Source organism: Leptonychotes weddellii, chromosome 2 (genome assembly GCF_054177405.1).
Source record: "Leptonychotes weddellii isolate Sample4059 chromosome 2, ASM5417740v2, whole genome shotgun sequence".
Taxonomy (NCBI): Eukaryota; Metazoa; Chordata; class Mammalia; order Carnivora; family Phocidae; genus Leptonychotes; species Leptonychotes weddellii.
The window spans coordinates 93,783,806-93,811,333 of record NC_138370.1 but is presented as its reverse complement, the minus strand read 5'-3'; the positions used below and the strand labels follow the sequence as shown (position 1 = coordinate 93,811,333).

At 37.3% G+C, this 27,528-nt stretch overlaps 1 protein-coding gene and 1 pseudogene across 16 annotated transcripts in view; both read left to right on the top strand.

The window, feature by feature from the left end:
• ANK2 (ankyrin 2) overlaps positions 1–27,528 on the top strand; it is a 212,701-nt gene that overhangs the window by 7,768 nt on the left and 177,405 nt on the right. For all 16 annotated transcript variants that reach the window (XM_081811969.1, XM_081811970.1, XM_081811956.1 and 13 more), the window contains exon 2: positions 11,435–11,536. In XM_081811969.1, coding sequence (XP_081668095.1) covers positions 11,435–11,536 — 102 coding nt within the window. The remainder of the gene's footprint in view (positions 1–11,434; positions 11,537–27,528) is intronic.
• Positions 23,718–26,317, top strand: LOC102741571 (RNA-binding protein 42 pseudogene; annotated as a pseudogene).

Genomic DNA, 27,528 nt, shown 5'->3' with positions numbered 1-27,528 from the left:
TTGATGATGACAGCTTTGAGAAGTGAGTCCCTTTGGGCGCCTGGGTGGCTCAGTTAGTTGGGCGTCTGCCTTCGGCTCAGGTCATGATCTCAGGGTCCTGGGATCGAGTCCTGCATTGGGCTCCATGCTCAGCGGGGAGCCTGCTTCTCCCTCCCCCTCTGCCACTCTCCCTGCTTGTGCTCTCTCTCTTTCTCTCTGTCAAATAAATAAATAAAATCTTTTTAAAAAGTGATTTCCTCCTTAAACAGTGCATATATTACAAGTTCTTTAGTTTTTTTAAAAAGGATTTACTTATTTGAGAGCGAGAGAGAGAGTGCACGCGTGAGCGCAAGTGGGGGGAGGGAGCAGAGGGAGAGAGTGAATTCCAAGCAGACTCCTGGCTGAGTGCTGAGCCTGACACGGGGCTCAATCCCACGACCCTGAGATCATGACCTGAGCTGAAATCAAGAGTCAGCCGTTTAACTGACTGAGCCACCCAAGTGACCCACAAATTCTTTAGTTTTTTAAAAATTTCATTTAAAAAAGTTTGTTGACATTCTGCTGTCTACCACTGAACCAGCATGATGGGAGCCAGGAAATGGATGTAAAAATGATTGTATATATTACATTTAGCATAATGCTGACTTATTCAAATTGTAATTTTGCCTTCTAAAGTTCATTGTTGGCACTCAGTGTCCACGTAGATCATCACAAACATGTAAAAGAGGCTGAAGGCATGCCCTTTCGGGACCCACATACTTTAGAGAATGGGGCGAATAAACAGCTTCTCAAAAATTATATGCAGATAGAAAGATGGGCCCTTGCCAACTTACAGATGACAATGAACTTAATGACAGTTTAATGAATGGGACTAGAGACACACAAATTATTTCTAATAAACAACATAATTATCATGCTGAAATTCCTGACACCCAGTAATTAGAAAGATTTTTCGAAAAGAAAAAAAAAATTCCAAGGGTGGCACACTAGAATTCTTGGGTCTATTATTCCTAGAAAATAAATATATTATCTTGAGACAAGGAATTATATTAGAAAGTAATGAATTCAAAAATCTGTGTTAATATTGTGGGACTTATGTACTCAAAAAAAAAAAAGGAAAATAAAGAATTTGAGTTGAGTAACTGATGCATTTGCTCTAACTTGGTCTTTTAAAAAAAACAGTATAAACAAGTTCAGAACTGCATTTAAATAAGTAGAGTCAGGTTGTCACAGTGTGGGGTTGTTAAGCTGTAATTAAGCGATCTCCCTAGAAAAAATCAATCTGACCGACACAGATGTACTCTAGACTGTTGTAAAAAAAAAAAAAAAAAAAAAAGCCCTTCTGTGTTTCCATGTACTTCTTAATGGGGCTGCACGAAAATCAACTGTGTAAGGATATATATCATGACAGGAAAAAAAATGCAAGTTCTTTTAAGATAGTGGTTATATTATAGAATAAGCTGTTCTGCAGTTTTCATTGCAAGAATGTACTTTTTTTTTTTTCCCAATCCTGAATAATTCAATGCTCAAGAAGCCATCTAGTTTTTAGTATGTGCCATCCGTGGGGGTGCGGTCAGCAACTCATCTGTGCTGTGTCATGAGGCTGCTTCTGTTTGAGTGATGTCTGCTTCAGAGCAGATGGGCTGAAGAATAATCAGACAAATGGGGATAAAAATGCAGTGCCGACCTCAAAAGGGCAAGAGTAAATTAACACTGTAGGATGCCTGGATGCTAAAACATTGATGAAAGATACTTTCACTTGGTTGGGTTTGTTTTTTCATATCCTGACAGTTCTAAGAGCCTTCAAGGGAGACTAAAACCTAATTCAGGTCCATTTATCCTGATCCTTAAGTATAGCAGTGGGATGAACTCTAAAATATCTCCCCCCCACCAAAGGTCCTGTAAAATTTGAACATGCTGATTAGTCAGGGAATGAAAAAGAGTTTTGTGTAGAGAAGATTCCTTAAAGAGTTCAATATTGTTACCCAATCATATCAAAAGCTTTCTTTTTTCTCCTGACCTAAATGTTATTACAGTTGGTTATTATTCATTTATAAATCCTACCCTTTTTATGACCAGTGACGGTCCAAAAGGAAATTCCTTTGGAAATTTGTGAACATTGCATAAAAGCTTGATAAACTCTTCTGTGTTTTGGCCCATATTCATTTGGGGCATATTGAGTTTAATGTTGATAGAACATTTTTACAGAGATGTCCAGCTAGTTGGAAATTAGAAAAGAGATTTGGTCTGGGATACAAGTTATTTAATTTTTTTCATTATTTTACACACAATTAATACCAGTTGGAGATCCCTGAGCAATAACAGAGAACTGTTAAGGACTCGATTGTATGTGGATGTAGTAGGCATTATTCAACTTCTACTGTGGATCTCTAAGTTTTCATTATTTTTATTGTTGGCATGTTAAATGCAGATTTCCATGTTACTTTAGCTATTGAAAATATTAGGGAATACTATGGAGAACCTATAATATTTGGTATAGGATTTATGGACTATGTTGCTTACCTTTGCATCGTCAACATCTTGAATGGAAAAAACTAAGCAGGACTCTTCCAATATACCAGTTCAAACAGTATAGTATTAACTTTTGTTCAATAGTTTATTAACTAATAAATAAGGTTCTTACTTGCCTGAGGCAGTGGTGGCTGAAATCTGTCCATGTAAATGACACCTCCCAAAGAGTATCTTATTCCTTGAAAAAATCTGCAGCATTCAGTGGCAACGCTCTTCAATTTAAGTCTTTAAAATGAATCTGAAGTTACTTAATCTGACATCTGAACTACAGCTACAGCAAAATGTTTTCCCCACTATTCCGATTTTCTTAGTAGAGATTTTTAATGTTGCGAAATCTACAAACTTACCATTTTCCCATTTAAACTCAGAAAAATTGACATGTTGTATTTAGTGATGGACCTTCTGAGTTCTGTAGGCGTTTCAGAGTCATAGGCAGAACATATGCTAGCATGCAAGTAATCAGAGCCTGTGGATTTTCTGCCTAGTGAGAAGTTATTTAAATTCACCATAAAGTTCAATAGGAAAGCGAGAATTATAAGCAGTCAAGAATGTTTCCACCTATCAGGGGCGCCTGGATGGCTCAGTTGGTTAAGTGTCCAACTCTTGATTTCGGCTCAGGTCATGATTTTGGTATCCTGGGATCAAGCCCCGGGTCCGGCTCCCCACCCAGTGGGGAATCTGCTTGTCTTCCTCACCCTCTGACCACACCACTCCCCGCTTGTGCTCATGTGTGCACTCTCTCACTCTCTCAAATAAGTAAGTAAAATTTTTTTTAAAAATGTTTCCACCTATCTTTGTAAAAGTTCCCATTTTAAAATGTGAAAGTGTTGATGTGTCTCATTACAATGAGCATCTTAATAATGAGCCTGGATATAGAAACATTTTCTGAAGCCAAACTAATGTCAACAAAACAAAGTCATTTTTCAAGTCAGACTTCTGTGTCATGAAATACTAACTGGGGAATTCATATTCCTCTGTTCAATAATCCTTTTAAAAATAGACATATAAAAGAACTTTTGAAAAGTTCAAAATCATGTAGGGAATTTGAAGTATAAAATAGTTATCAAGTGTACATCACAAATGTCTTTTCTGGCTTAGAGTTATGGATTCTACTATTTAGGATTTTTGTGTTCTTGTGTAGTAATTCTAATTCATTGAGGAAGGACATCATCATATTATTAATATTTTGGTTCAGTTTTCAGAAAAGTGAGTCTCACAGAAAAGTGAGTGTACAGAATTTTTTTTAAGGTATAAAATTGTCTGTGGCAAGTTACTTCACTTATGTTTATTCCAGAAGATTTAACTACTGAGATCTCTGAACCAGATCTGGTCTTTGATGTGTAGTTAGCATTTTGAAGACCGGGAGAGTACTATTTGTATAATATGTACAAAGGATAAGAAAAGTGGAATAACTTTCACTAATGCTAAAGGAAGAATATAATCAATGTATGATCAAAGAGTATCATTAGGTTTTTATAATTGCAAAGCTCAGTAGATGTCAGAACAACTAATAAAAAGATGCTCTAAAATTTGACTCAGGAAACCTTTTGAGTTAAAGAACAAAATTGTGGATATTTAGTACTCTGCATTGTTTTTTAGACCGAGTAGTACCTTAAATATATTTTCATTAAAAGCCTTGCATAATACGAACATTCTGCATTAGAAAAATTGTCTCCACCCTGAGAAAAAAGATACTGCTTTTGAATACTAATGTTTTCATCTATTTAGTCTTCAGTGATTTTGTTACCATTATGTAAGTTAAAAACAACTTAGTTTTCAGTGTCACCATCTTTTTTTAAGTAAACATTTCATTTAATTATAACATACATACAAAAATGCATAAATTATAATGTTCATCTTGATATTTGTCACACCCATTTACAACACCCAGAACTAGAAATATAGAAAGTAGAACTAGAACATTATCAGCAACCAGATGTGTTTTTCTGCCTCCTTCCAGAATCTACTTTTTTTTTTTTTTTAAGATTTATTCATTTCTTTGAGAGAGAGAGAGTGAGAGGTGGAGAGGGGCAGGGGGAGATGTAAAGAGAGCCCCAGGCAGACTCCACACAGAGTGTGGAGCCCCCTCGCAGGGCTTGATCTCCCCACCCTGAGATCATGACCTGAGCTGAAACCAAGAATCAGCCGCCCAACCAACTCTACCACCCAGGCTCCCCCAGAACCCGCTATTCTGACTCCTAACAGTATAGATTAGTTTTGTCAGTTTTTGAACTTTAATAAATGGAATCATAAAGATGTTCTTTTTTTGGGTCTGACTTGTCTTGCTTGACATTGTTTTTGTGAGATCTGTTGATGCTATGTATAGATATGGTTTATATTCATTCCTATTCCTATTGCTATTCTTATTTTTTACAAGTGATAATCTTAAGGAAATCATTGATGAGTGAAATAATTTACCTAGTGTGCTAGTAAAAATCAATGTCAAGGGGCACCTAGGTGGCTCAGTTGGTTAAGCGTCTGCCTTCGGCTTGGGTCGTGATCCTGGGGTTCTGGGATGGAGGCCTGTCTTAGGCTCCCTGCTCAGTGGGGAGTCTGCTTCTCCTGCTCTCTCTGCCCCTCCCCCACCAGCTCCAGTGAGGGCTCTCTCTCTCTCATAAATAAATAAAATCTTTTTTAAAAAAAATCAATGTCAAATGCAATACTAAGGGAAAAAAATCCTTTGTCTTTATATAAAAATGTAATTTCAAACAATCTCATGTACAATAAGATATATGCTTAAAATATTCAGGTAGAATTTATCTGTTTAGTTAAACTTAGTTATTGTTCTTATCCCAAGTCTCAATTTTATGTGTAGTAATTATTTTAAATAAATTTTAAAAGCAAAATTATGAACACCTATATTTCAGCCAATTTTTTTTAGCACAGAGGTCGCTGGAATAAGAACAATCTTTGGGGAAGTTGCATTAATGCTCTTTGAATATTAATCACCTGTCAGTATTGTACTTAGTAGCAATCTAAAGACCTATTGAAATGACACTAAAAATGTAGGTTAATCTGCATGCCTGAGCTAAAGTGTACAGACTTATGGTTTATAGCAGATTTTGTTGTTAGTGGCAGCTGAATAGAAGTTATCAAGTGGGATTTTGTGGTGTGGTGTTTTACCTGTCATATGTGTGTTCTAACTGCAGAAAGACACCTTGTGAAATTGTTTCTAAAAAATTCTAGTACATCTAGTGCACAGTTCTCAATTTGCCCCCCAACTTTTGGTTTATAACAGGATAGTGATAACAATTTGAGCTACTAAAAGACCTAAATTATTTATACAATCCAGCACTCCTTATACAAAAGTATGGTTATTTGAGTAAAAGCATTAATATATCACAAAAAGGGTGCCTTGTAAAATCTTAATTATTGGACACAGACCACACACACTCCATTCTGGTTCCCTTTTTGTCCTTACGCGCCTGCACACCTCAGAGTATTTTCAAATACTCTGGTCTTCTGGCAACAACCTTCATATTTAAAGAAGATCATGCGTATGCGTTTATACTTAGATTTGCCATTGTTATTTTGCATTTATCATTTACAAGAAAAACCACGATTATAAAACAAGTGCAGTGTGTCCTCTGTGCCTGTCATTGGGCTAAGCACCTTCAAATAATCTTATTTAATTCCCCCAGCAACTCTACAACGTACACTTGTCTTTTAATAAGGAAACTGAGATACACAAAGACTTAAGATCACACAACTCGTGATTTGCTGGACACGGAGTTAACTTATCCAACATTTCTAGGGCGAGACCTAAGGAATTGTAGAAATGTCCTCTATTTCATGATATTCCTATTAAGATTTTCCCCTCAGGTTATTTTAATACATTTTATTTCTTTTGTATCGTCATAAAAATGTGGATCTCAGCTAGGCTGATAAACCATCCTGTTTTTATAAAGGAATAACTGCATCCTAAGAAAATAAGCAAATTATTAAAATTCCACAAGGAACATGTGCTTTCCTTCAGGTTAACCAGCCAATATTTGTGGAGGGTCCACTGTAAGGGAGGTGCTCTGCTTTGCTGTCTTGAGCCCAGTAGAGGCTGCTGGCCGACTTTTACTATTCGCGACACCAGGGCTTCTCAAACTTTAATAATGTAGTCTACTCTTTCAAAGTATAAAAACAAGTTCATGACCTCTCAGGTTGTTATTTTATGATAGTGTTAATTTAAATGTAAAAACAAATGGCACAAAACTCCTAAAAATCTTAAACCATTACTAAAAAGAAAGTTTTACAAATTAAGCGTAAACAAAACTACAAAATAAGCTTTCTTCAAATACCTGACTCCAATTTAATAGAATGGATAGAACTGACTAAAGCTAAGTAAGATATTGGGTTTAATAGTAAAAAGGTCTAACCTCAGATTTCTATAATTTAGTATGCTTCTGAATTTGATTTTGATGAAAATAACATAACGAATATCTTTTCTGTGTAGGTTGTACAAACCATTATTAATCCTGTAAGGTTTTGTTTTTCACCTCAGAGTAATAAAGCTTAAAGCTATCAGAGAAATTCACTAATGTCCATTTTAATGGCATGCCATTTGATAATCATTTAAAGCTCTCTCTGTTTACTCGGAGATGAAATTAGCATTGCGGCAAAGGTTTGTACATCCGTAATCCAGTAAAAGCGAAATTTGGGAACTGAGAAGTGTTTCACGACGGATTTTCTATTACACTCACTGCTAATGGTCGATGCGAGTTGAACCATGCAAACATAGCATCTGAGCCTTATGTTCATTTGCTCCTTGAATATGGCTGCTGACTGCTCTTCTTTTGTTTTATCATGTGTGCTGTGTGCCATGTGTAATGATCAGATTCTCTGATCATTCTCTGACCCACAGCAAAACGTTTTGCATATCATGCATCTATGTGTCATCTCTACTTCATTTGTTATGCACTGAATTATAAGCACAAAGGCTTATACCAAAATTACATGGTCATACTCTTTGAAGGGTAGCCAACTAGATGCTTATATTTTTGTTAGATTATTATTGAAATGTAAGCACAGAATTAAAAAAAAAAAAATCTTGTGGCAAACTCCTGGACAGCTGTGAATATGCCTCCGGACTCTGGGGAAGTACTTCTTTAGGATACAGTGTGGCTTTGTGAATGCACATTCCTCTTGCCTCTCATGTCCACCCTGCTGGGGGCCAAGAAAGTATTCTGTTTTTCTAACATTCAGATACAAAAAATGTACAGAACTGTGTCAAGAGGAATTTTAAAGGAAATTTTTCTTTCTTGGCTTGAGATGCCACACCAGGGTTGTAACAGGGGCAAGTTTTAATGACATCCATCTGTTGCAGATGAAAATAAGTGGGGCTCAGCATTTGAATTCCTTGTCCAGAATCAGACTTTATAGGCATGAGTAAAATTGGTTTTAGGATTTGGGAGTCCTAGGGACATAAAGCAGCAGAGCAGAAAGAGGTTAGTTTTACATTTGTTGGAAACTTTCCCCCAAGGAGCTGCTATTGCCTGATTTTCTCTTTATTGAGCTGTTATGTGTGAAATCTTCTGGTTGAACCAGGGGACAACAATCTATTTTGAAAGCATACTTCCCCCGTACTTACACTTAATTTGGAAATAATTACTTTTGTCATACTCAGAGGGAAACACGGTATGGTAAAAGTTGCTGCATCTCTCACAGTGCATGAGTCCCTGAATCCTCTTTCATCTCTGTGTTGATTGAAGGTAACCAGACTGACTACTGTTTATCTTAAGCTCTTGTGTCAAGTGCTTTAATCACAGATTGACCTCATTGTAACGGATGGTAGGCCTGTGTCTATGTGGAAGTGGGAAAAGAATATATATTTCCATGTAGGTCTATACTTTTCACCTAAAAGGATGTCAATATCTATACATAAAATTGGAAATCTCATTTTAATTTTGTTCTTGAAACCCATGTTCTGGAACTGTTTTCTAATAACACTTTCATTTATTTGCATTTGCAAAATGCATTTATAATGCATTTTCTCACTTCAGGAGAACCAAATTTTTTAACAGGTTCTAAAAGAATCCAACTTATAGCAAAGGCTACCATGACTCACTGTTGGAGAGGTCCCTGGTGGGATGGCTCAGATGTTGCCTTTCCATTGGGTCTAGACCCTCCAGAACACTGGGAAGATATTTTGCTAAAATTCCAGGGTTTGGATGCAAGTCTTTGACTTGCACCTACATTTTAGAACTTTGCTTCAGAAAAGAGAAAACCAGCTATGAAAACCAGTTATGTAACAGCAAAAGCAATCTTCCATGTCATGCCCAGTCCCTAAAGAAGGTTCTAAGAGGGTTTATTGGGCACTCCTCAGTGACGCCTCCAGCTCCCTTCAGACCAACATCTTCCTTTAGGCTCTTGCAGTCATGTCTGCATGTGTTTCTTCAACCCTTCCGGATCAGGTGCTCCCTCTAGCTCTACTTATTCACGGCATTCTTTTTTTTACAGGAATGATAGGGCACCCTGATCTTAGTTCCTGAGCTTAATCAGATTAGGCATGTAGACAGAGATAGTCAACTGGCTTTTTAATGCAATGTGTGCTTTACCACCTCTTTTCCTTGTTCTCAAATGATTATGTTTTTAAGTAGTTTTTCTCAAGCCACCTCATACTTTTTCTAGGTGTATAGATGGTTGAGAGATGTGGGGACAGGGATGTCAGCCAGGAATTCTCTCTCCAGCTGAGTATTTAGCAAGTGCCATGATTTACATATACAAATATGTAGACCAAGGGCATAACAGTGATTCTCACAACTGAAACAAACCTATAGCTCCTAGGCTAGGTATCCGTAGTAACATCTGCTTTGATGCTTTGGGGGGGGGCGTGAGATAGAGCCGCAGTTAAGACTAGCTCTAGGCTGATAAACATAAGCTAAATCTTGGGTCTTCCACTGAATAATTGTGTGGCCTTGGAAACCTTCTAAACCTCTTTCCTCACTTATTAAATGAGCATCATAATAATAGTTTCTCTCTCATAGTATTATTGTGAAGATTAAGGATATAATACATCTGGCTGAACCCCCTAGCTCTGTGCCTGACCCCCAGTGAGCGATAAATGTTAACTATAATTATTAAGTCTCATGTACAACATGGCAGTAGTTTCTAGGCATAATCTTTAATATAATATATAACATATAGCACATAGATTTATTTTTTAAAACTATGTATGGCAAATAATGTCATACTTCCTACCTGTGCCCAAATATTATTTAATTTTAGTTGTTTTACAGTAAATAATGTTTCCTGTGAGGTCTTGACAGAATATAATGCCTAGCATTATCTTTCCCTTTTAAGTGCTGTGGCAAGAAACCCGAGGTGGAAAATCTTCCTGGAGTTTAGAATTTGCCACAAACCACAAAATAATTTCATAGAGTAGGCATTTTAAAATGAGTCACAACTCAGTCACTGCAGCATTGCAGATATACTTAGGGCACCCGGCCATGGGCATGGCTCTCAGGAGGGGCGAAGAGTGAGGCATGGCGGCCGTGCAGGGAGGGAAGAATGGTCGGATAGCAGCCAGACCGTGATCCACTTCTACAGCATCAGGGCATGAATTCCAGATGTACAGATTTCAGTCATACCTTTCCACTCTTCATACATTAACTGTCTGATTTGTAAATATATGTCATTATGGTATTTGGGTTAAATGTGAGGTAATTTGGTCCTACGGCTTTCCGTCTTCTCATGTGTAAATCATTTTAACAATATGCAAATAATTCCCAATTTGAGACTCCCAGAGAAAATACTTCCATTTCTATCCCTGTACATCATCACCAGTCATAATAAATAGGTCTGAAAGAGTGTGCCAAGAGGCCCTGCCAAACACATTCTTCGAGGGGGAGAGGCAGGGGAGCCTACCAGGGAGACGTGCTGGATTATGAGCTTTCACAACTGTGTCTCACTTCCTAGTAGGTCAGTGACATCCCATTTCATGTTACCACATTTCATGTTCTCTTTAGTCAGATACTATACCACAAGAAGAATTATAAAGTTACATCAGTGTCTTGGAACCTACAAAGTTTATCATTGTTATTGGGTTAAGATTCGAAAGTTAGGCTTTGCAGGCAAGCTAGAGCGGCCGGGGGACTGTAGCTTCACCTCAGAAGCAGCTCTCCTCTGGATGTTCTGTGGGGACAATTCAGCTGTTTCTTCCAGGATCAGATGTTGAGAGGCTCTGGGGGGAAGAAGAGGAGTTAAAAAGCAGCCTCCATTATGACTGCTTATCTTTACCAAGGGATTTTAGTCTGGTATTGTGTCAGCTGGGTTAAATTTAATCTTGTTTTTCCAAAATCACTGGGATCACAAAATTTGCATTGGCCCAGTCCATCCATACCTGCCAACTAGTGCTCTCCTCTTTCCTCAAAGCATCCTCGGAGCTTTCTGTTTTTCCCTTGTAATGAGGACAGATGACTGCCAAGTGACCCATACTCAGCATTCTCCCTCAGACTCATCTGAGAAACCAAACAGTAAAGGAAAAAGGAGAAAAAAAGAAGCCCAGTCCCTTTAATTTCTTTTACGTTTCAGATTCCTTTTTGGCTTGACATTAAGCTCATTATAAGGTCACAAGCATCTTGAAGCGAAAATGAATGGGTCACAGTGGATTTGGGAGTAGTGTAAATTCATCTTCAAATGTGGTTAAAGATTGAGAATAAAGCAGGAACAATTTTTATATTAAGAGTTCTTTTACACTCTTTAATATAGCAGGACGTGTTTCCTGTTGACTTTAAACAACTCTCTAGAAATACTACGAAGTTGCTACCTTATCCTCTGAATTATTCTTCAGTGTTTTAAACTCAATATTGGAGTGTTTTGCAACCAAAGCTTTTCTTACTTGCAGTGTAAACATTTCTGTCTTTCTGTCTTTGATATGTTTTTATTTAACAATAATTCACTGGAGGTCTTTTTTTTTTTTTTTTCCCCCTCACAGTCTGACAGCAATGCGAGCTTTCTCCGTGCTGCCAGAGCAGGCAACCTGGACAAAGTAGTGGAATATCTGAAGGGGGGCATAGACATCAATACGTGCAATCAGGTAAGGGCATGCCTCTGTGCACAATGAAGAAACACTCATTGTCTATAGATATATGCCAGTAGCCCCGGGTTATTTTTTGTCTATTGAATTTACTAAAATATCAGTGATTCAGACTTATGAAAGTCCATTTTTATCCCCTTACCAACTTTTGAAGCCTCAGGCATTTGTATCTAGACCTACTATTGCAGCAAAGTAGATAGATCAAAAATAACCAAATGTCAGTTTTGTCTGGGAAATGATCTGGACTGCTCTTAGTGGGAATATTGACCAAAAATAATGCTTTATTTCTCATTTATCATAAACTAGTTGTCCAGACTCTGGTTTCTTTTCTTCTCTGCCATATGCGTTTTACTAATGGACAACTGATTGTTAAAATTTGGGATAAAGAAATAAGAGAAAAGGGATGCCTGGGTAGCTCAGTCGGTGAAGCATCTGACTCTTGATTTCAGCTCAGGTCATGATCTTTGGGGTTGTGAGATGTAGCCCCGCATCAGGCTCCACCCTCAGCATGGAGCCTGCTTAAGATCCTCTCCCTCTCCCTCTGCCCCCCTTCTCCGTCCCACTCACATGCATGTGTGCTCTCTCTCTCTCAAAAAAAGAAATGACAGAATAAAATAAAAATTATTTCCTCCCTTCTCCCTAATTAGTTTTAAAAAAATGGATTAGAATGAGAAGAGTTTTAAACTGTTAGCTTAAATGAAGTGTTTGGATTATTCATTCATCATATTCATTCAATAAGGACTCTAGATGATATTATACATCTTAGATATTATTTGGTTTCATGGATGTTGAGATTTTGTGTTATTTTTGACTAAGATTTTTATGCCATGAATAAAGTATCTAGTAGACTTCAGTGTTCACTACAGTGTGGTGAATGTTGGTGGTGCGTGCGTGTGTGTGTGTGTGTGTGTTTGACAGAGCTGACTGGGAAGTGAAAAGTCCTGGCTAATTTTAAGTTAACAGAAAGTAAATGATACTCAGTTCTTATCTGCTTCATAGACTAACCTAACTTCTTGAGTTACTTCAAAAAGTTTTTAGCGCCTAACATATTTTTTCTTATATTGGCCAACTGTCTACTAACATGTTGCTATAAAAGGGAAAAACATTTATTTTTGTAAAAAGGTTACACAGTGTCATGAAACTACCCAAAACTTAAAGCCCAGACTGAAATTGAAATTCCATCTCCACTTTTATCAAGTCATTTCAATTCAGAAAGTGACACTTTTCTAATCTCTAAAACAAGTATATTCAATCTTATGTCACTGGGTTGCAAAGTAAATTATGAAATTTTGGAAAGGAATAAGGTGTACATTTTCTAATTGTAATTACTATATAGAATTCACCAAGAATCAGAAAAATTAAAATTGACCTCCATACAGCATATGAGATCGAGTCTCCTCAATCGCCTGAATTTACTAGGTATAAAGTTAAGGGTTGTTGTCTGGTGTTGATCTTTATTATTATTCAAGAATGTACAGTAAATAGAGATTAGAGAAATAAAGTAACTAATGTTAACTAGCCACTGTGTATCAGGCTTTCTGCTGGGGGCTTTACATGTGATGTTTCATCAATCAGCAGAGACAAATGTTATAAAGTAGGCACTTGCTGGAATTTACAAATGCAGAAACAGAGCCTGCAAGTGGTTAAGTGATGTTCTCAGGGTCACACAGATCTGTCTCTCTCCCATGTACAAGTGTTTTCTACTGCAGGAATGTTCCTGAGATATTGGGATCCTCCCTTCAGAGTGTACAGTGTGGTTTCCTTTAACTTGAAGCTCAAATCTTTTTTAATCTACCATTGTTAATGTAAAAAGAACTTGATTCATTCTTAAATTAACATAATAGAAGTTGAAATAAACTTTATTTTTTATTTTTTTGAAGATTTGTTTATTTACTTATTTGAGAGAGAGAGAGAAAACACAAGTGGGGGGAGGGGCAGAGGGAGAGAATCCTCAAGCAGACTCCCTGCTGAACAAGGAGTCCAATGCTGGGCTTGATCTCATGATCCATGAAATCATGACCTGAGCTGAAACCAAGAGCCAGCCATCAAACAACTGAGCCACCCGGGTGCCCCATAGTTAAAAGAACTTTTAAGTCAAAGAGCACCACTACCAGGATTACGACTAAAACTCAAATAAAATATAGAACAGAAAATAATGTCCAAACACCTAGGAAGGCAAAGGGGGCAACTCTGTAGCCAAAATACTGCTATATCTAAATATGTAAAATTTCAAAGCTAATAAGGCATATGAAGGAAGAGAAGAAAAAGTGTCCATTATTTTGCTAGTAAGCGTGGGTTTCTGGGGAGCATCATAACATGTAACATAGAAACCAGGACTTTCTGTACCCTGCTATATTTCTCAATGAAAGGCAATCTGGGCTGCACCAACTTTCCAAAAATATCACGTGTGTTGGCGTTCTAAGTAAAATTTGGATGAAAATTTTTTTCTTTATAAAATTTTTCTCATAACTACCATGAGAATTTTGAAACTTAATCCAAAAATACAACTTGGCTTTTCATCATTTAAAGGATATGAGAAAAATTCATAATTTTGGCACACAACAATTTTCTTAAAAAAAAACAAATTCAAATCTTCATTTTTCTTTTCCGAATGGTTACAGATCTCTTAACTTCTGTTTTCTTTAAAAGATTAAACTAGTAATTTATTTTATTATCTCTTGTACACTCAGAAAAGAGAATAAATCTTAGCATTTGCTCCCTATCTGAAACTCATGTATACTTAATGCTTTTCTTCTTTTAGTAACTGTTACCAGTCTAATAATGTTATAAACAAGGTTAACATCCAGACATTAAAAATAGACTCTATAACCTTTTCATAAAAAATTTATAGCCAGTTAAAGTCAGTAAAAGGCTTAGAAGATTCAGGTACTTTTACCATGTATAAAATTTATTGGTTTCACTGCAGTGACTTCAAAATAAAGTAGATTACTTATCATTTATTGGCCATACTCCTAGATATAACACTGAAAGTTAACAGTTTTTAACGTGTCCTGATTTTTGGTCTTGACCCTTTACTACTGAGGTGTAAAAGTCCAAAATTATCAGTTAGATCCTGTGCTTCCTCTCTCAGAAACAGAAGGCAAGGTCAAAGCACCATTTTCAAAATAATGTTAATGTTCCTAAAATATCAGCCTTTACCAACAAGAAGGTACACCCAACAATGACTTTGTCATATGTTCACATAGTTATGACTCAGACCACAAAGCATTTTTGGAAATCACTTTAAGAATGTGAGTGCTGGAACCCAAATTCTCATTTTATCCACTTACCAGCTATGTGACTTTGGGCATTCAGTTTTTCCAGGACTTAGTTTTCTCAACTGTAAAATAGTGATCATAACAATACTGGAGTCATAGGATTGTTATGATCATTAAATGAGATGTTTGCAAAACGCTTAGGAAACTGCACATTCAATAAATAGTAGCAAATGATAATCCCTATTATAATAATAGGTGGTGCTGGTTCTCATAGGCAGAACAGATCATAAAAGGTATTCTCATAGCTTGTGTCATCAAATAGGAAAGGTCACATTTAATAGCAATTTGGTGACAGTTTCTTTTTATCTGGGTTAAATTAAGCTAAATTTTTTTTTTTCCTGGTACTAAAATCTTTTTTACCAATGCCATTTGGATCCATCCAGTCTGGACCTCTCTTTAAAAATACCAAAACCAATTATATTAGCCTGGGAATTTATAAAGGAAACGAAGATGAATATTTGAGAATTAAACTCCTATAATTAATGGACTATGGAATGAACTATATCCAGTTTCCTAACCAGTTAAATGGGGCACAAATATATCCGCAAATAATATTGTCACATATTTATCATTTGACTTCTCATTTAGAAGAAGCAAATGGTGGTGTATCTGTCTGGTTCTGGTTATATGTGCCCTTTTGTTTCTGGATTCTGTATTATTCTCTAATTCTCTTTGGTGCATTAATACAGGTCCTTGCTCTATACTGAGTAGTGCCGATTCAGACTGGATTTGAATAATGTCTGCCTAGTATTTTGAGTGCTTAGAATTTTTAGTTTCTTTTTTTTTAAGATTTTATTTATTTATTTTTTTAGAGAGAGATTGAGAGTGAGAGAAGGGGGTGGGGGGGAACAGAGGGGGAGACAATGAGAATCTCAAGCAAACTCTGAGCTGAGCAAGGACCCCAATGCGGGGCTCAATCCCACGACCCTGAGATCATAACCCAAGTCGAAACCAAGAGTCAGATGCTCAACTGACTAGCCACCCAAGCACCCCAGAATTTTCAGTTTCAATGTTGATAGCTGTTCAATGCAAAGTAATTCCAGTAAAGACTTTTCATCAGCTACTTGTCCATAACTCTAAAAAGTTTTGTCTCACAGATTTAGGAAGAGGTTTGAAGTGCAACTCTTATTTCATTTAAAAAATGCCAGGGTTAGCTTCTTGCAAAATATTTCTGTGATTGTCTTCTTAAGTACTCTGCTGCAGTGGTTTAGATGAAAACAGAACAATTTCTGCTCTGGGAATTCTCTTGAATGCTCTTTTCTATGACTAAAAGACATGGATTTTTTTTAAAGATTTTATTTATTTATTTATTTGACAGAGAGAGAGAAGCAGCAGAGGGAGAGGGAGAAGCAGACTCCCCACTGAACAGGGAGCCCAATGCAGGACTCGATCCCAGGATCCTGGGATCATGACCTGAGCAGGCAGACACTTAACTGACTGAGCCACCCAGGCACCCCAAAGACATGGGTTTTAGTACATAACTCCAGGAGCCCCTCCACTCTCCCTAATTCATCTCAGATATTATAATCACATTATAATCACATTCTTTCTGCCAATCTGAACTCAGGCTCACCATTTGTTCATCTATTTATTCAAACATGTAATGTGTGTTTGCTGTATGAAAGCAGAGACAAAAACCCCCTCTGGTATAGCTTAGAATCTACAGCATGAAAAGAGAGAGATAATCACCAAGCAAAAAAGTAAAATATGTGAAAGGAGAGACTGTAATAAATGATTGGGAGAAAAACACAGCAAAGCAGAAGGAGGGGGAGCAGAAGGGAAGCGATGTGTCATTTTAGATAGGATGGTCCAAAAGAATGCCTGAAGAATTTGACCAAGGAAGCCCTGCACTATTTGGAGGGAATATATTTTAGAAGAAGGCTTGACGAGTGAGAAAGCCCCAGGGAGGGAGCATGCCTGATGTGTTCTGGGTGCAGTGAGAAGGCCGGTGTAGTTGGAGTAGTAGGAGATCAGGGGAGGAGAAGCAGGAGGTCAGGGAGAGCCATCGGTGGTGGCACCAGGTCATATATGACCTTGTAAGCTACTTTAAGAACTTTGGCTTTAATTCCGAGAGAGAAGAGAAGTGATTAGAGGGTTTTTAGCAGAGGAGTGACATAAGCTGACTTCAGTTTAAATAGTAACCCTCAGACTGAAAAGGAGAAAGGGCAGAGGAGGAAACGCTTTTGTAATACTTTAGGTAAGAGATGAAATGTTCTAGCCCCAGGCAATAGGCAGGAGAGATGGTAAGACGTGGTTGGATTCTGGATATATTTTGAAGATAGAGCTGATTGATTTTTTTTTTTTATGGATTTAATGTACGATAAGAGCAAAAGAGAGAAGTCAGGGATGAAGGTTGAGGTCACAAGGAGAGTAATGAGGGTTGAAGATTCATTAACTGAGAGGAGAGAGAAGGTAGGAAACACTCATCAAAGAAAGTGGGAGAGAGCAAGGGTAGCAGAGCTTGACTGCCAGGCAGCATTAAGAGCCTACTCAAGGATCGTGACCAGCTAGCATGGATGTGTGTTCTTTTGCAGCTATAGTCAGGCATGGACTCAGATGGAGTGTTATATACAACCAGGAATGTGGTTTAGCTAAGCATGTATAGTACAGATAGAGAAAGACAAGTGAACTGAGGATGCATGTAAGGGGATGAATAAAATGATTTTAAAGATTATTCATGGAATATAGCTCCACTGAGTGAGGATTGGCACATAAGAAGTATCCAATTAATATTTGATAAATAAATAATTGAATGAACACAGACATTTGGCCAGTCACTTAAATTAGTCTGAGTCTCAAATTATCCATTCTTGAAGTGAGAAATAATAATACTTATGATATCAAATAATAGTTACCTTTGTTGCACATCCACAATATGGCTTATCACTATATTGCATACTTTATAATCTCTCAACATACTTCTCTATCTCAAAGGGGACTACCAGGGGATCAAATTATACGTGTGAAAACCCATTGTGTTATGCACACTCAGGAGACCAAAGTATGGCTCTGACAATTGCAGTTAGATAGAATTTAATTAAGTTGTATAGCCATAATTGATGATTTCACTCAAACTAGAATAGCTGGATGGACAGGTTTGGGGGAAGTTCTAACAAGTTTTATTCCTTCCAACTTAATCAGAATTGTCATTATTTCTTTCAGATAACTTATAATTCTGTGTAATAGTTAGGAAAGTTCTGGTCATGCCTCCTCAAACATCTATTCTGCTTTCTAGATGGAAAGACCCAAGTTTTATCAGGTTATGTTTACAAACCATCTCTTAAGGCAGTATTTTTTCTAAGTAGAGAGGAGACTTTTTTTGAACCCTGAGAATACATCCGCATGCTTCAGTTTGAGAAATACTTCATTAAAATTTGGGTGTTCCTTCAGTGATCACTTGGCATCAATTGACACAGTCATATTGTGTCATGACCAAGAAATTACTAGATGGTATTTAATTAAATGTGATTATCCAGATGATCCAGAATATATTTCTATTAACTTTTTTTAGATTGGCATTAAAATGAAAATGTCAAATAAAACATTCTCAGAGAATCCTGAGATCCTTAAGAACACATCAAGGGATTCCAGACTGAGAAAAGCCCCTTTAGATTAAGTGCTTCTCTCAGGATCTAATTTCCTCTTACACATGTTCATGTTAACCAGCTTCAGCTTCAGAGAGTGAACATTTCCTGATTGTGTTTTCAAAGGCTAAGAGATAGACATATTTATACCTGATTTGTCCATGCACTGACTACGTTTACTGACAAATGTAGAATAACTGGATGAATTAAGCAGACTCCTATTTACCTCCATATGGTACATACTACTCATTAGCTCACTGAGTGTCAAACATTCTTGAAGTAGACTTTTTCTTGTGCTAGGTGCCATGTTAAGTGTAGAGTTTACAAAGATGAATAGGATTTGATTCTCACCCATGATAAACCTTGCTGGGAAGATTAAACAGAGAACACAAATGCAATAAATTGTAAAACAAACTAAACTTTGTGATTGCTCAGAGGATAAACTAAGCCAGTTTGTGAGTCTTAGATAAACTGGAAATTGATATGAGATGCAATTTGTAGGAATCATTTTATAATGATGGAAAGCAGAGTAATGGTATATTACTTGGAAGACTCTAAAGCCAACTGCATTGTTGTATGACTCTTTCCTCACTCTCTCCATATTCTTTTAGGGTGCAGCACACCAAATATAGCTTATTTTTAATTAAAAATTTTAAAAAATGGGGAGAAAATTAGAAGTCATTGTAATTCTCTAATAACATTACTAAACTTTTATTTTATATGGGTGTCTTGAAATGTAGATTTTGTTGCTAGCACAGTTTGGCATACAATAAATGTTCAGTAAATGTTTTAATATGTGAATAATTGATATTCAACTGTTATTTTGTTTTGAATTTAAGCTTTCTCTAGTCCTTATTAAATTTAAACTCTGTACCATGTTTTTATCTGAGTTTAATATTTTGTACAAAATTGTTTCTTCACTTAGAATAGAAGTAGGAGGATGGGGGGGGCACTGGCTGACTTAGTCAGTAGAGCATACAACTCTTAATATCAGGGTTGTAAGCTCAAACCCCATGTTGAGTGTAGAGATTACTTAAAATTAAAAAAATATAAAAAAGGAAAAAAAAAGAAGAAGTAGGAGGCTGGGCACATACTGGAATTAGCTATGGAACTTATTTTAGGTTCTGTTCTCCCTTCTTGCTTTCCTTCCCTTTGAGATTTCCCCTCTCCCCACTCTTTCCCCTCCTTCCCTCTCTTACTTCAGTCTCATCCTTGGCCCCTGGAGGCACATCCACTCCAGGCTGCAGCACTACGGAGTTCTTACATTTCATTAAAAAAAAAAAAAAAGCTACTGATTGGTTCTGATACATACTCCTTCTCCTTGCTTACTGATTTTGATAAATTCTATGTTAGAAGGAGAAAATCCAGGTTTTTAATGCCCTCTTTCAAGATGAGTTGACTGAAATATTAAATGAGTCAGTGATAAATATACAAATACAAGATTTATTCTCTTGGATATTTTCTTTAAAATCTTCTGGAAATTATACTCCCATTACTGTCATCTGATTTAAGAACCACAGAATTTTATTGCTGTAAGAAACTTAAAGGCTCAACCAATCTATTCCTTTTTACTTTAAATTAAAACTAGCTAAGCTTGACATGGATATGATAATAACATTTTAGAATGCATTATAAAATTCCTTTCTAATTTTGACACATTTGGATGTTCTATGTCTAGAAAGGGGATAATTTTTCTCCTTAACTACTGACTTATTATGAGAGACTGAGATATTTCCTATTCCACAGAATATCAAATAGAATTAATGAGAAATTGAAGTCTGAAGAAAGCTAAATAGGATTATAATGCAGGGTCCATAGATTTTTTTTTTTTAAATTGTAGGGGCTAAGAGTATAGTTTCTAAGCTAGAATCACCAGGTAGTTCATAATTCATAATGTTCAATTTAAGGTTAAGTGAGTTAATGCAATTAAAAGCTTAGAACCAAGACTGACACTTAAGAATAAGTTATAATAAGTTTTAGCTATTATTTAAATAATTTGCTGCCAACTTTTAAAGCTAATATTTAAATCTCTTTAACCCATGACTATCATAATAAGTAGCTCAAATAGTGTTCTTCCTTTGAGCTTCATATGCTGATTTGCTTTAGCACATATGAAATCAAATATGAAAGAAATAATTTATCCATTATTTCTCGTAAAAACTAACCAAAGAAATGAGACTATGTGAAAACATTTAAATTAGGAGAGTTAAAGCTTTCAGTCATAAAATAGCAGTTCTTTGAATTATTGACAAGGATGATTACTAATGGACCAGGTTCCCGTCTGCTTCCTAGGTTTCATTAGAACTGAAAATACTTTTTAAAGTAAGTCATTTCTGCATGAATTAATAATTTCCCTAGTCCAGGTAAACATTATATGTTAGACTCAAAAAAGCTCAATTCAACTCATCATATTTAACCAAATCTCAGTGCCAGAAAACAGGAGTGAGGAGTATATGCATTTATTACTTCTGTCACCTAACCAGGAAATCATAATATTTTACATTTGTATATTATTTTATAGATTCAAAATAGCATAAATGTACATTATTTTATATACTTTAAAAAATAACTATCTGAAGTAGGCAGAGTGGGAAATTTCCCCGTTTTACTAATGAAGAAACTTTAAATCGTGTTGTTGCTAGTAACGGAGAGAAATGAGGAACTCTGGCTTGGGGGCGTTGCCTCCGGTGCACCACGCCCCCTGTCACAGCCCCGGATGTGCACGCGGTTCAGTGGTGACTTCGCCCGTATTCTCAAAGTGAAGAACTCTCCTTTGTCCCATCATCATCCTTCATGTTTGCATTGCAGCATTCATCAAAAATAGGAATGATTAAATTCAGAAAATTCAAATAAACATACCATAGAAACCACTCCTCTCTTAGAATGGTCTTGGTGAACGTCAGGTTTTTACTTATTCAGTCTGAGAGGATATCTAGTCCCAAGATGCCCTCATGTCTTGGGTCTTGCCAAAACCTGCTTAGGTTTTTTTTTTGTTGTTGTTGTTGTTTGTTTTTTTTGCTGTCTAGACCACCTGTGTGCACACTCTCTCTCTCTGACACACCCATGTGTGTGCATGTATGCTTGTGTATTGTGAAAAGTTTCACCAAAAACAAAACAGAACAAAAACCCCAAATAAAATCAACACTTGCTCATCCACAGTACATTCTATTTTTCTTTATTCCACTTTATATTTTAAAATGTTGATTGGTAATCCATTAAATAGATTTTATGACCCACTTATGCATCATGACCTACAGTTTGAAACTTGGTTTAGAACTTAATTATTTTAACTTAAAAAACATGAATTTGTAAATCAGATCAAGTATGGATTTTTGCTATTCCTTATTTTTGGTGGTGAGGGTCTTTGAGACAAATCACTTGACTTCTGAGAATTTTAGGGCCCTTCTCTGCAATATATAATAATGTGATATAACATATGTAAAATATAAAGTATAAGAATGATATGTATGTCATTAAGTTTTTCATTGTTTTATTCATCAAGTATTTATTTCTCAGCCCCCATAACCTCTTCATCCCTCTTGATCTTGCTAAGATTTTGAAGAATTTTCAGAACTCTTTCTTCTTCCGGGCTAGCTCACCATCGTATTTAAATTCATTCTCTGTATTTTGCGGATTATATGGTAGAAAGACTTGATGGGGCTGGACATGGGGAAAGACCAGGTGGCCAACAAAGGAGCAACCAGCCAGAAGCACTATGGATATCTGGGTGGCCCTGGATCATAGATGACATGGAGATCTGGAAGTGGATTTTACAAAGTGATATTTTTCTTTTTTTTTTTAAAGGTTTTAATTTTTTTAAAAGATTTTATTTATTTATTAGAGAGAGAGAGAGAGCGCACAAGCAGGAGGAGTGGCAGAGGGAGAGGGAGAAGCAGGCTCCCCACTGAGCAGGGGGCTTGACAAGGGGCTGGACAGGGGGCTCAATCCCAGGACCCTGGGATCATTACCTGAGCTGAAGGCAGGCACTTAACCAACTGAGCCACCCAGGCACCCCACAAAATATTTTCAAAGCATTCTTATTCTAAGCATTTTTCCTTATGAAATGATCAATGAGCTATCAAATTCCAAGCCATCAAATTCCAAGCCTCATTGTAAATACCTTACTAAACATTCATCATTTTTGAATTATAAAGAAAGCCTTGAAGATCTGAGAATAACTCACTAGTGAAACAACTTTCCTCATGGATCATCATAGTTTGATTTCCTTTTTAAATCAGAAAGTTTTGGAGAGCAACAAATGACATGGTAGAATCAGTTAAATTGTGTATGACAAAGGGGACACATTGATTGCTTTGCTGTTTCCAATCTTCATAAAAACTGAATGAATCTTGAATTTTATGACAGTGAGTACTCTTAGTTTTGAGCAACCACCATGAAAGAGGTGGGAAATGTGTAGCTAGATTATGGCTAGGTATAAGGAGTGAAAATTGGGTTGGGAATATATAAACAGGTTATTTTGTTTTGAGTTTGAGTTCTTTTTCTCCACGTAATTTCTTTTGCTGATGTCATTTATGCCAATAGAAGTGTGAAGTTATAAATAATATTTCATAATTATTTGTATCTCTATATGTGGGCATGTAGTTCCTCTTGAAAAGAGCTCCTGATTTAAGACATCTCTGACATAGGAGCCCCATTCAGAGTGGGGGTGGGGTGGGGGATTGGGAGTCAAGTTTCACTTTCTTTTCTCTATTATTGCCCTTTGATTGTCCCCATTTGCTCTCCATCTTTTTCTTCTAATATATTTTTTAAAGATTTTATTTATTTATTTGACAGGGAGAGAGACAGCAAGAGAGGGAACACAAGCAGGAGGAGTGGGAGAGGGAGAAGCAGGCTTCCTGCTGAGCAGGGGGCCCAATCAGGGGCTCCATCCCAGAACCCTGGGATCACGACCTGAGCCGAAGGTAGACAACGACTGAGCTACTCAGGCACCCCTTTCTTCTAATATTTTTTAAGAACTCATATATTTCAATGCCTCCTTCCAAATATTTACATTTTAGTAGAATTAAGGAAGTTATGTAAGTTAGTTGTACTTTTCAGATATGCATAGGACAGATTGGAGTACCCTTAACTCAACATGTAAGATTTGCAAAGTAGAGTAGCCAGAGATTTGAAAAAAACACAGACAAGTCTATGTAGCACAGAGGTGATTTTCAGTTGTTTAATTATAAATATTTTGGGGCTCTTTGGAAACAGAAAATATGTCACATGTCCTTTGCTTCTCCCTTAGAATCTAGCACCTAGAGATGAGCATTTGGTGGGTACCTGGCAAACACTTGTTGATTATGGATTTGTACCAAGATGCAAAACAGCCTAATGGATTTTGATGCAAACATTTACCTTTATGTACGTTTAGCTGTACCTGCTTGAATCTGTTCTTCACCTTTTCCAGATGGACTACTCTATATCTTTTCTGTATGTGCCAGAAATGTAGCACTTGAATGGCTCTATAAAAATTTTTATTGGCTATCTGTTCTACCTGGGGTTTCATGCACTAGTTTTATATGATCATAGAAAAGCCATCAACGGGGAAAATAGCTCATAAAATCAACAAGAGAAATGGTGATTACAGCTTACTGTAAAATCTGATTGTAAATAATGTTATAAAATTGCTTTATAAAATTTTAATAGAAGTGCTAAAGAAAAAAATCTGCCCTTTAAGATTGATTAATTTGCATATGGTTGGGGCACCTGGGTGGCTCAGTTGGTTGAGCTTCTGACTCTTGATTTTGGCTCAGGTCATGATCTCAGGGTCCTGAGATCGAGCCCTGCTCTGGCTCTGCGCTAGGGGTGGAGCCTGTTTGGGATTCTCTCTCTCCCTTTGCCCCTTCCCTACCCCCCAAATTTTTGCACATGGTTGTTTCAAAGTAGCATTAAGATTTTTTAAAAATATTTGGCATATTTAGTCATTTTAATGATATTCTTTAGAAATAGCATTATTCCAAAAGTTGTAGAATCAAAGGTGATACCTTGCCTGGGACTCACAGATCTACAAGCGCTTGCTTACAATAAGAGGTCAATGAATATTTGTTGATTGTTTCAAAAGACTCAAATTCATATTATTTATCAACATTAATTTATATATATCAAGGACTTACCAATAGTAGCCTGCTCTGGTTGGTTCCCATTCAGTATATGGTGACATTAGCTGGTAGGGTCAGCCCTGGGACTCCCAGGTACAGGAGGACCTATAGTCCTGAGGACTGGCACAGGCATCCTGGACAAGAGCAGCAAGGAATGCTTGAAGGAGGTGGAGATTTGAGCAGGATGTTCTGAAGGTTCTGGTAACCAGAATCCCAGCTATTGGGTCTACTGCACCCAGGGTCCCCACAGTAGTACCCATGCAGGTCCCAGCAGCTCCTGTGATTTGCCCAATTATTGTGACCAAAACATACCAGCAGATCCAACAGACTCTTGGACTCACAGTTCCTCCCATGGTGAGTGGTTCACTTAGCTTTTGCCCTGATGATTGGAGTCACCTGGGCAGTCCAGAGGCTCGGGCATGTAGCTGTGGTCCCCCAAAGGACCCCTATCCTGCATCTGGCCTTCATTTCCCATTTACTACAGAGAGCAGATTGTGTTCTTCCCTCTGCAGCAGGTAGTCATCCCACCTCTGGTTCTGCCGGTCCTTGTGGACCCCCTATGATGCTTCCCCCAGTGGCTGGCCCCCCACTTCCCATCTCCGTGGCTGCTCTGAGGCCTCTCCTGGGAGGGCCAGCAACTCCTTAGGAGCTGGGCTTAGGCCTTGGCATTGGGCCTGAAAGAGAAGGAAGAGGCATGTTGGCGGCAGCAGCTAGGCTGGAGAAGACTAGTGCATTGGTTACTGTGGAGGCAGGAGGCACCCCTGTTGGTCCTAAAGTCATTGGGCTCATCCTACCAGTAGCCCTTTCCGTGCCTTTGCCTGAATATCAGTCTGAGCCTCTCCCACTAGAAGGAGTGTGGGAGGGAAGCCTACCGCCCCCACTCTGCATTTCTGGACTCCTGCCCTGAGTCCGTGGACCCAGCCCCCATGCCTTGGCCTCAGGGTTTTGGAGGTCCCAGAGACCCTGGTTAAGGACAAAAAGGAAAGAAAGCCAGAGAAGTTGAAACATTACATTTGTTAGGCACCTGGGAGGATCCTAGCTTGCTGGAGTGGAATGCAGATGACTTCCACATCTTCTGTGGGGATCTGAGCAATGAGGTGAATGATGACATCTTGGCACGCTCCGTCAGCCGCTTCCCATCCTTTCTTAATGCTAAGGTGACCTGCGACTAGTCTGAGGCAAGACCAAGGGTTAGTCAGCTTTCAAGGACCCTAGCAACTATGCGCAGACCATGTGCGCACCAGGCGTGAGATGAATGGGAGGTAGTGCGCTCATGCCCCCATCAAGCTGCACAAGAGCAGGTGGAAGGACTGGAAGCTGGACGTGGTGTGCAAGAAGCAGAAGGAGAAGACATCAGGCGTGAGACAGGGTTTGTGGCTAAGCACCTTCTCCCTCCCTCCTGGGTGTTGGCTCCTCTCCACAGTTCTCTTTGGAAAACCCCCGACTATTCACCCATACATCCTCCCCCAGACCAGTTTCAATAAATTTACATTCATTAAAAAAAAAGGCTAAAATAATGGCACACAGGTGGTGCTCATAAATGTTTATTTCTTTATTGTTGTCCGCACATTTTCATTGTCATCATTGTCATCATTTTTATAGATCAGATCTTTAGAGGACAGAGAGGCTAAGTGATTTGCCCAAAGTCACACATCTGGTTAGGAGCAGAGCAAGGACCTGATTGCATTTCTTATTCCCAACACCATGTTATTATTTCTGCAGTTGACCACACTGTCTTTAAAAAAAAGAAAATAGAAAGATGAAAGGAAGGGAAGAAAGAAAACAATTTCAGTCAGTTGCATACAAATGAGAAACATTTAACCTTTTAACAACCTTAAAAGAAAAGATTTCCAACCAATGACAAGGATGCTCTTCCAATGTCTCATACAGTTGTTGTTTTTACTGTGTATTAATACCCTCAGCATGCTTGAGAATAAAAACTGTTGGTGTTAGAACTCTACTGAAGCAAATTTCCTCCAGATTTGCTTCAGTAGAGTTCTAACACCAACAGTTTTTATTCTCAAGCATGCTGAGGGTATTAATTCACTGTTTAGGCTACTATTTCTCAGGTTTAATTAATTCTTAGATTTTCCTATTAAGAGTTTGTTTTTGATTTTTAAATTATTTTAAATTTTCATTTACGTTGTTTCCACAGTGTTGGTCAGTATGTTGAACCACTGAGTAGCTAATTAGAATCAGCAACCATATTAATCAAAGCGTAATTACTGTCTATAAACCCTGTGAGATGAGGAATCAAACTCGGTGGAAGCACTTGGCATAATGCTGTTTTAAGATACAAAAGGTCTGAAGAATTTTTACAGCAATGTTTTGGTGACACAACATATACATACATGCACTCATATGTACTGTGATTCTGACATCATTAAAAATGAAACTAAACAAGATGAAAGCAAAACCAAGGAAAAGAGGAATAGAGAACTTGTGATAATTAATTCTGATGGATACTGAATTTATTCTGTGTTTCCTGGAAATTAGTAAAAAAGACAAACACATTGATTTATGCAGTTTTCCTAAATTAAAGGTTAGTAAAAAGAAGCACAGGCTTTTCCTATTACTAAACTTTTTCCTGTTATTGAACTCAACAATAGTTAATTCAGAGAACCCATATAAAATAAACACAAGGGTGAAAATATTGCTCAGATGGACATTTCTTATATTCGCTTTACATATAAACCAAATATGTAGTAATATTTTATAAGTCAGTGAAGGCATTTCTGTAGGGAATCAAGATAACATACTCCAGGTACATTGTTTTCTGGTGATCTCACTGAATGTCTAACCTGATATTAATTTAAGAGAATGAATAGTTATTGTTTCTGTTAAGTATGAATTGTTTCAGAAGACTCTTTGGCCATAACTCAGTAAGCTCATGATGAGTGTTCTAATAAATGCAGAAACTGACAATATTTTATTTTTTGGATATGTGCCTCAAATACTATATGTGTGGGAAGCACTATTGGGAAAGTCCTAGAACCTGCCCTGTATTTGCACCCAAATATAAAAGATCT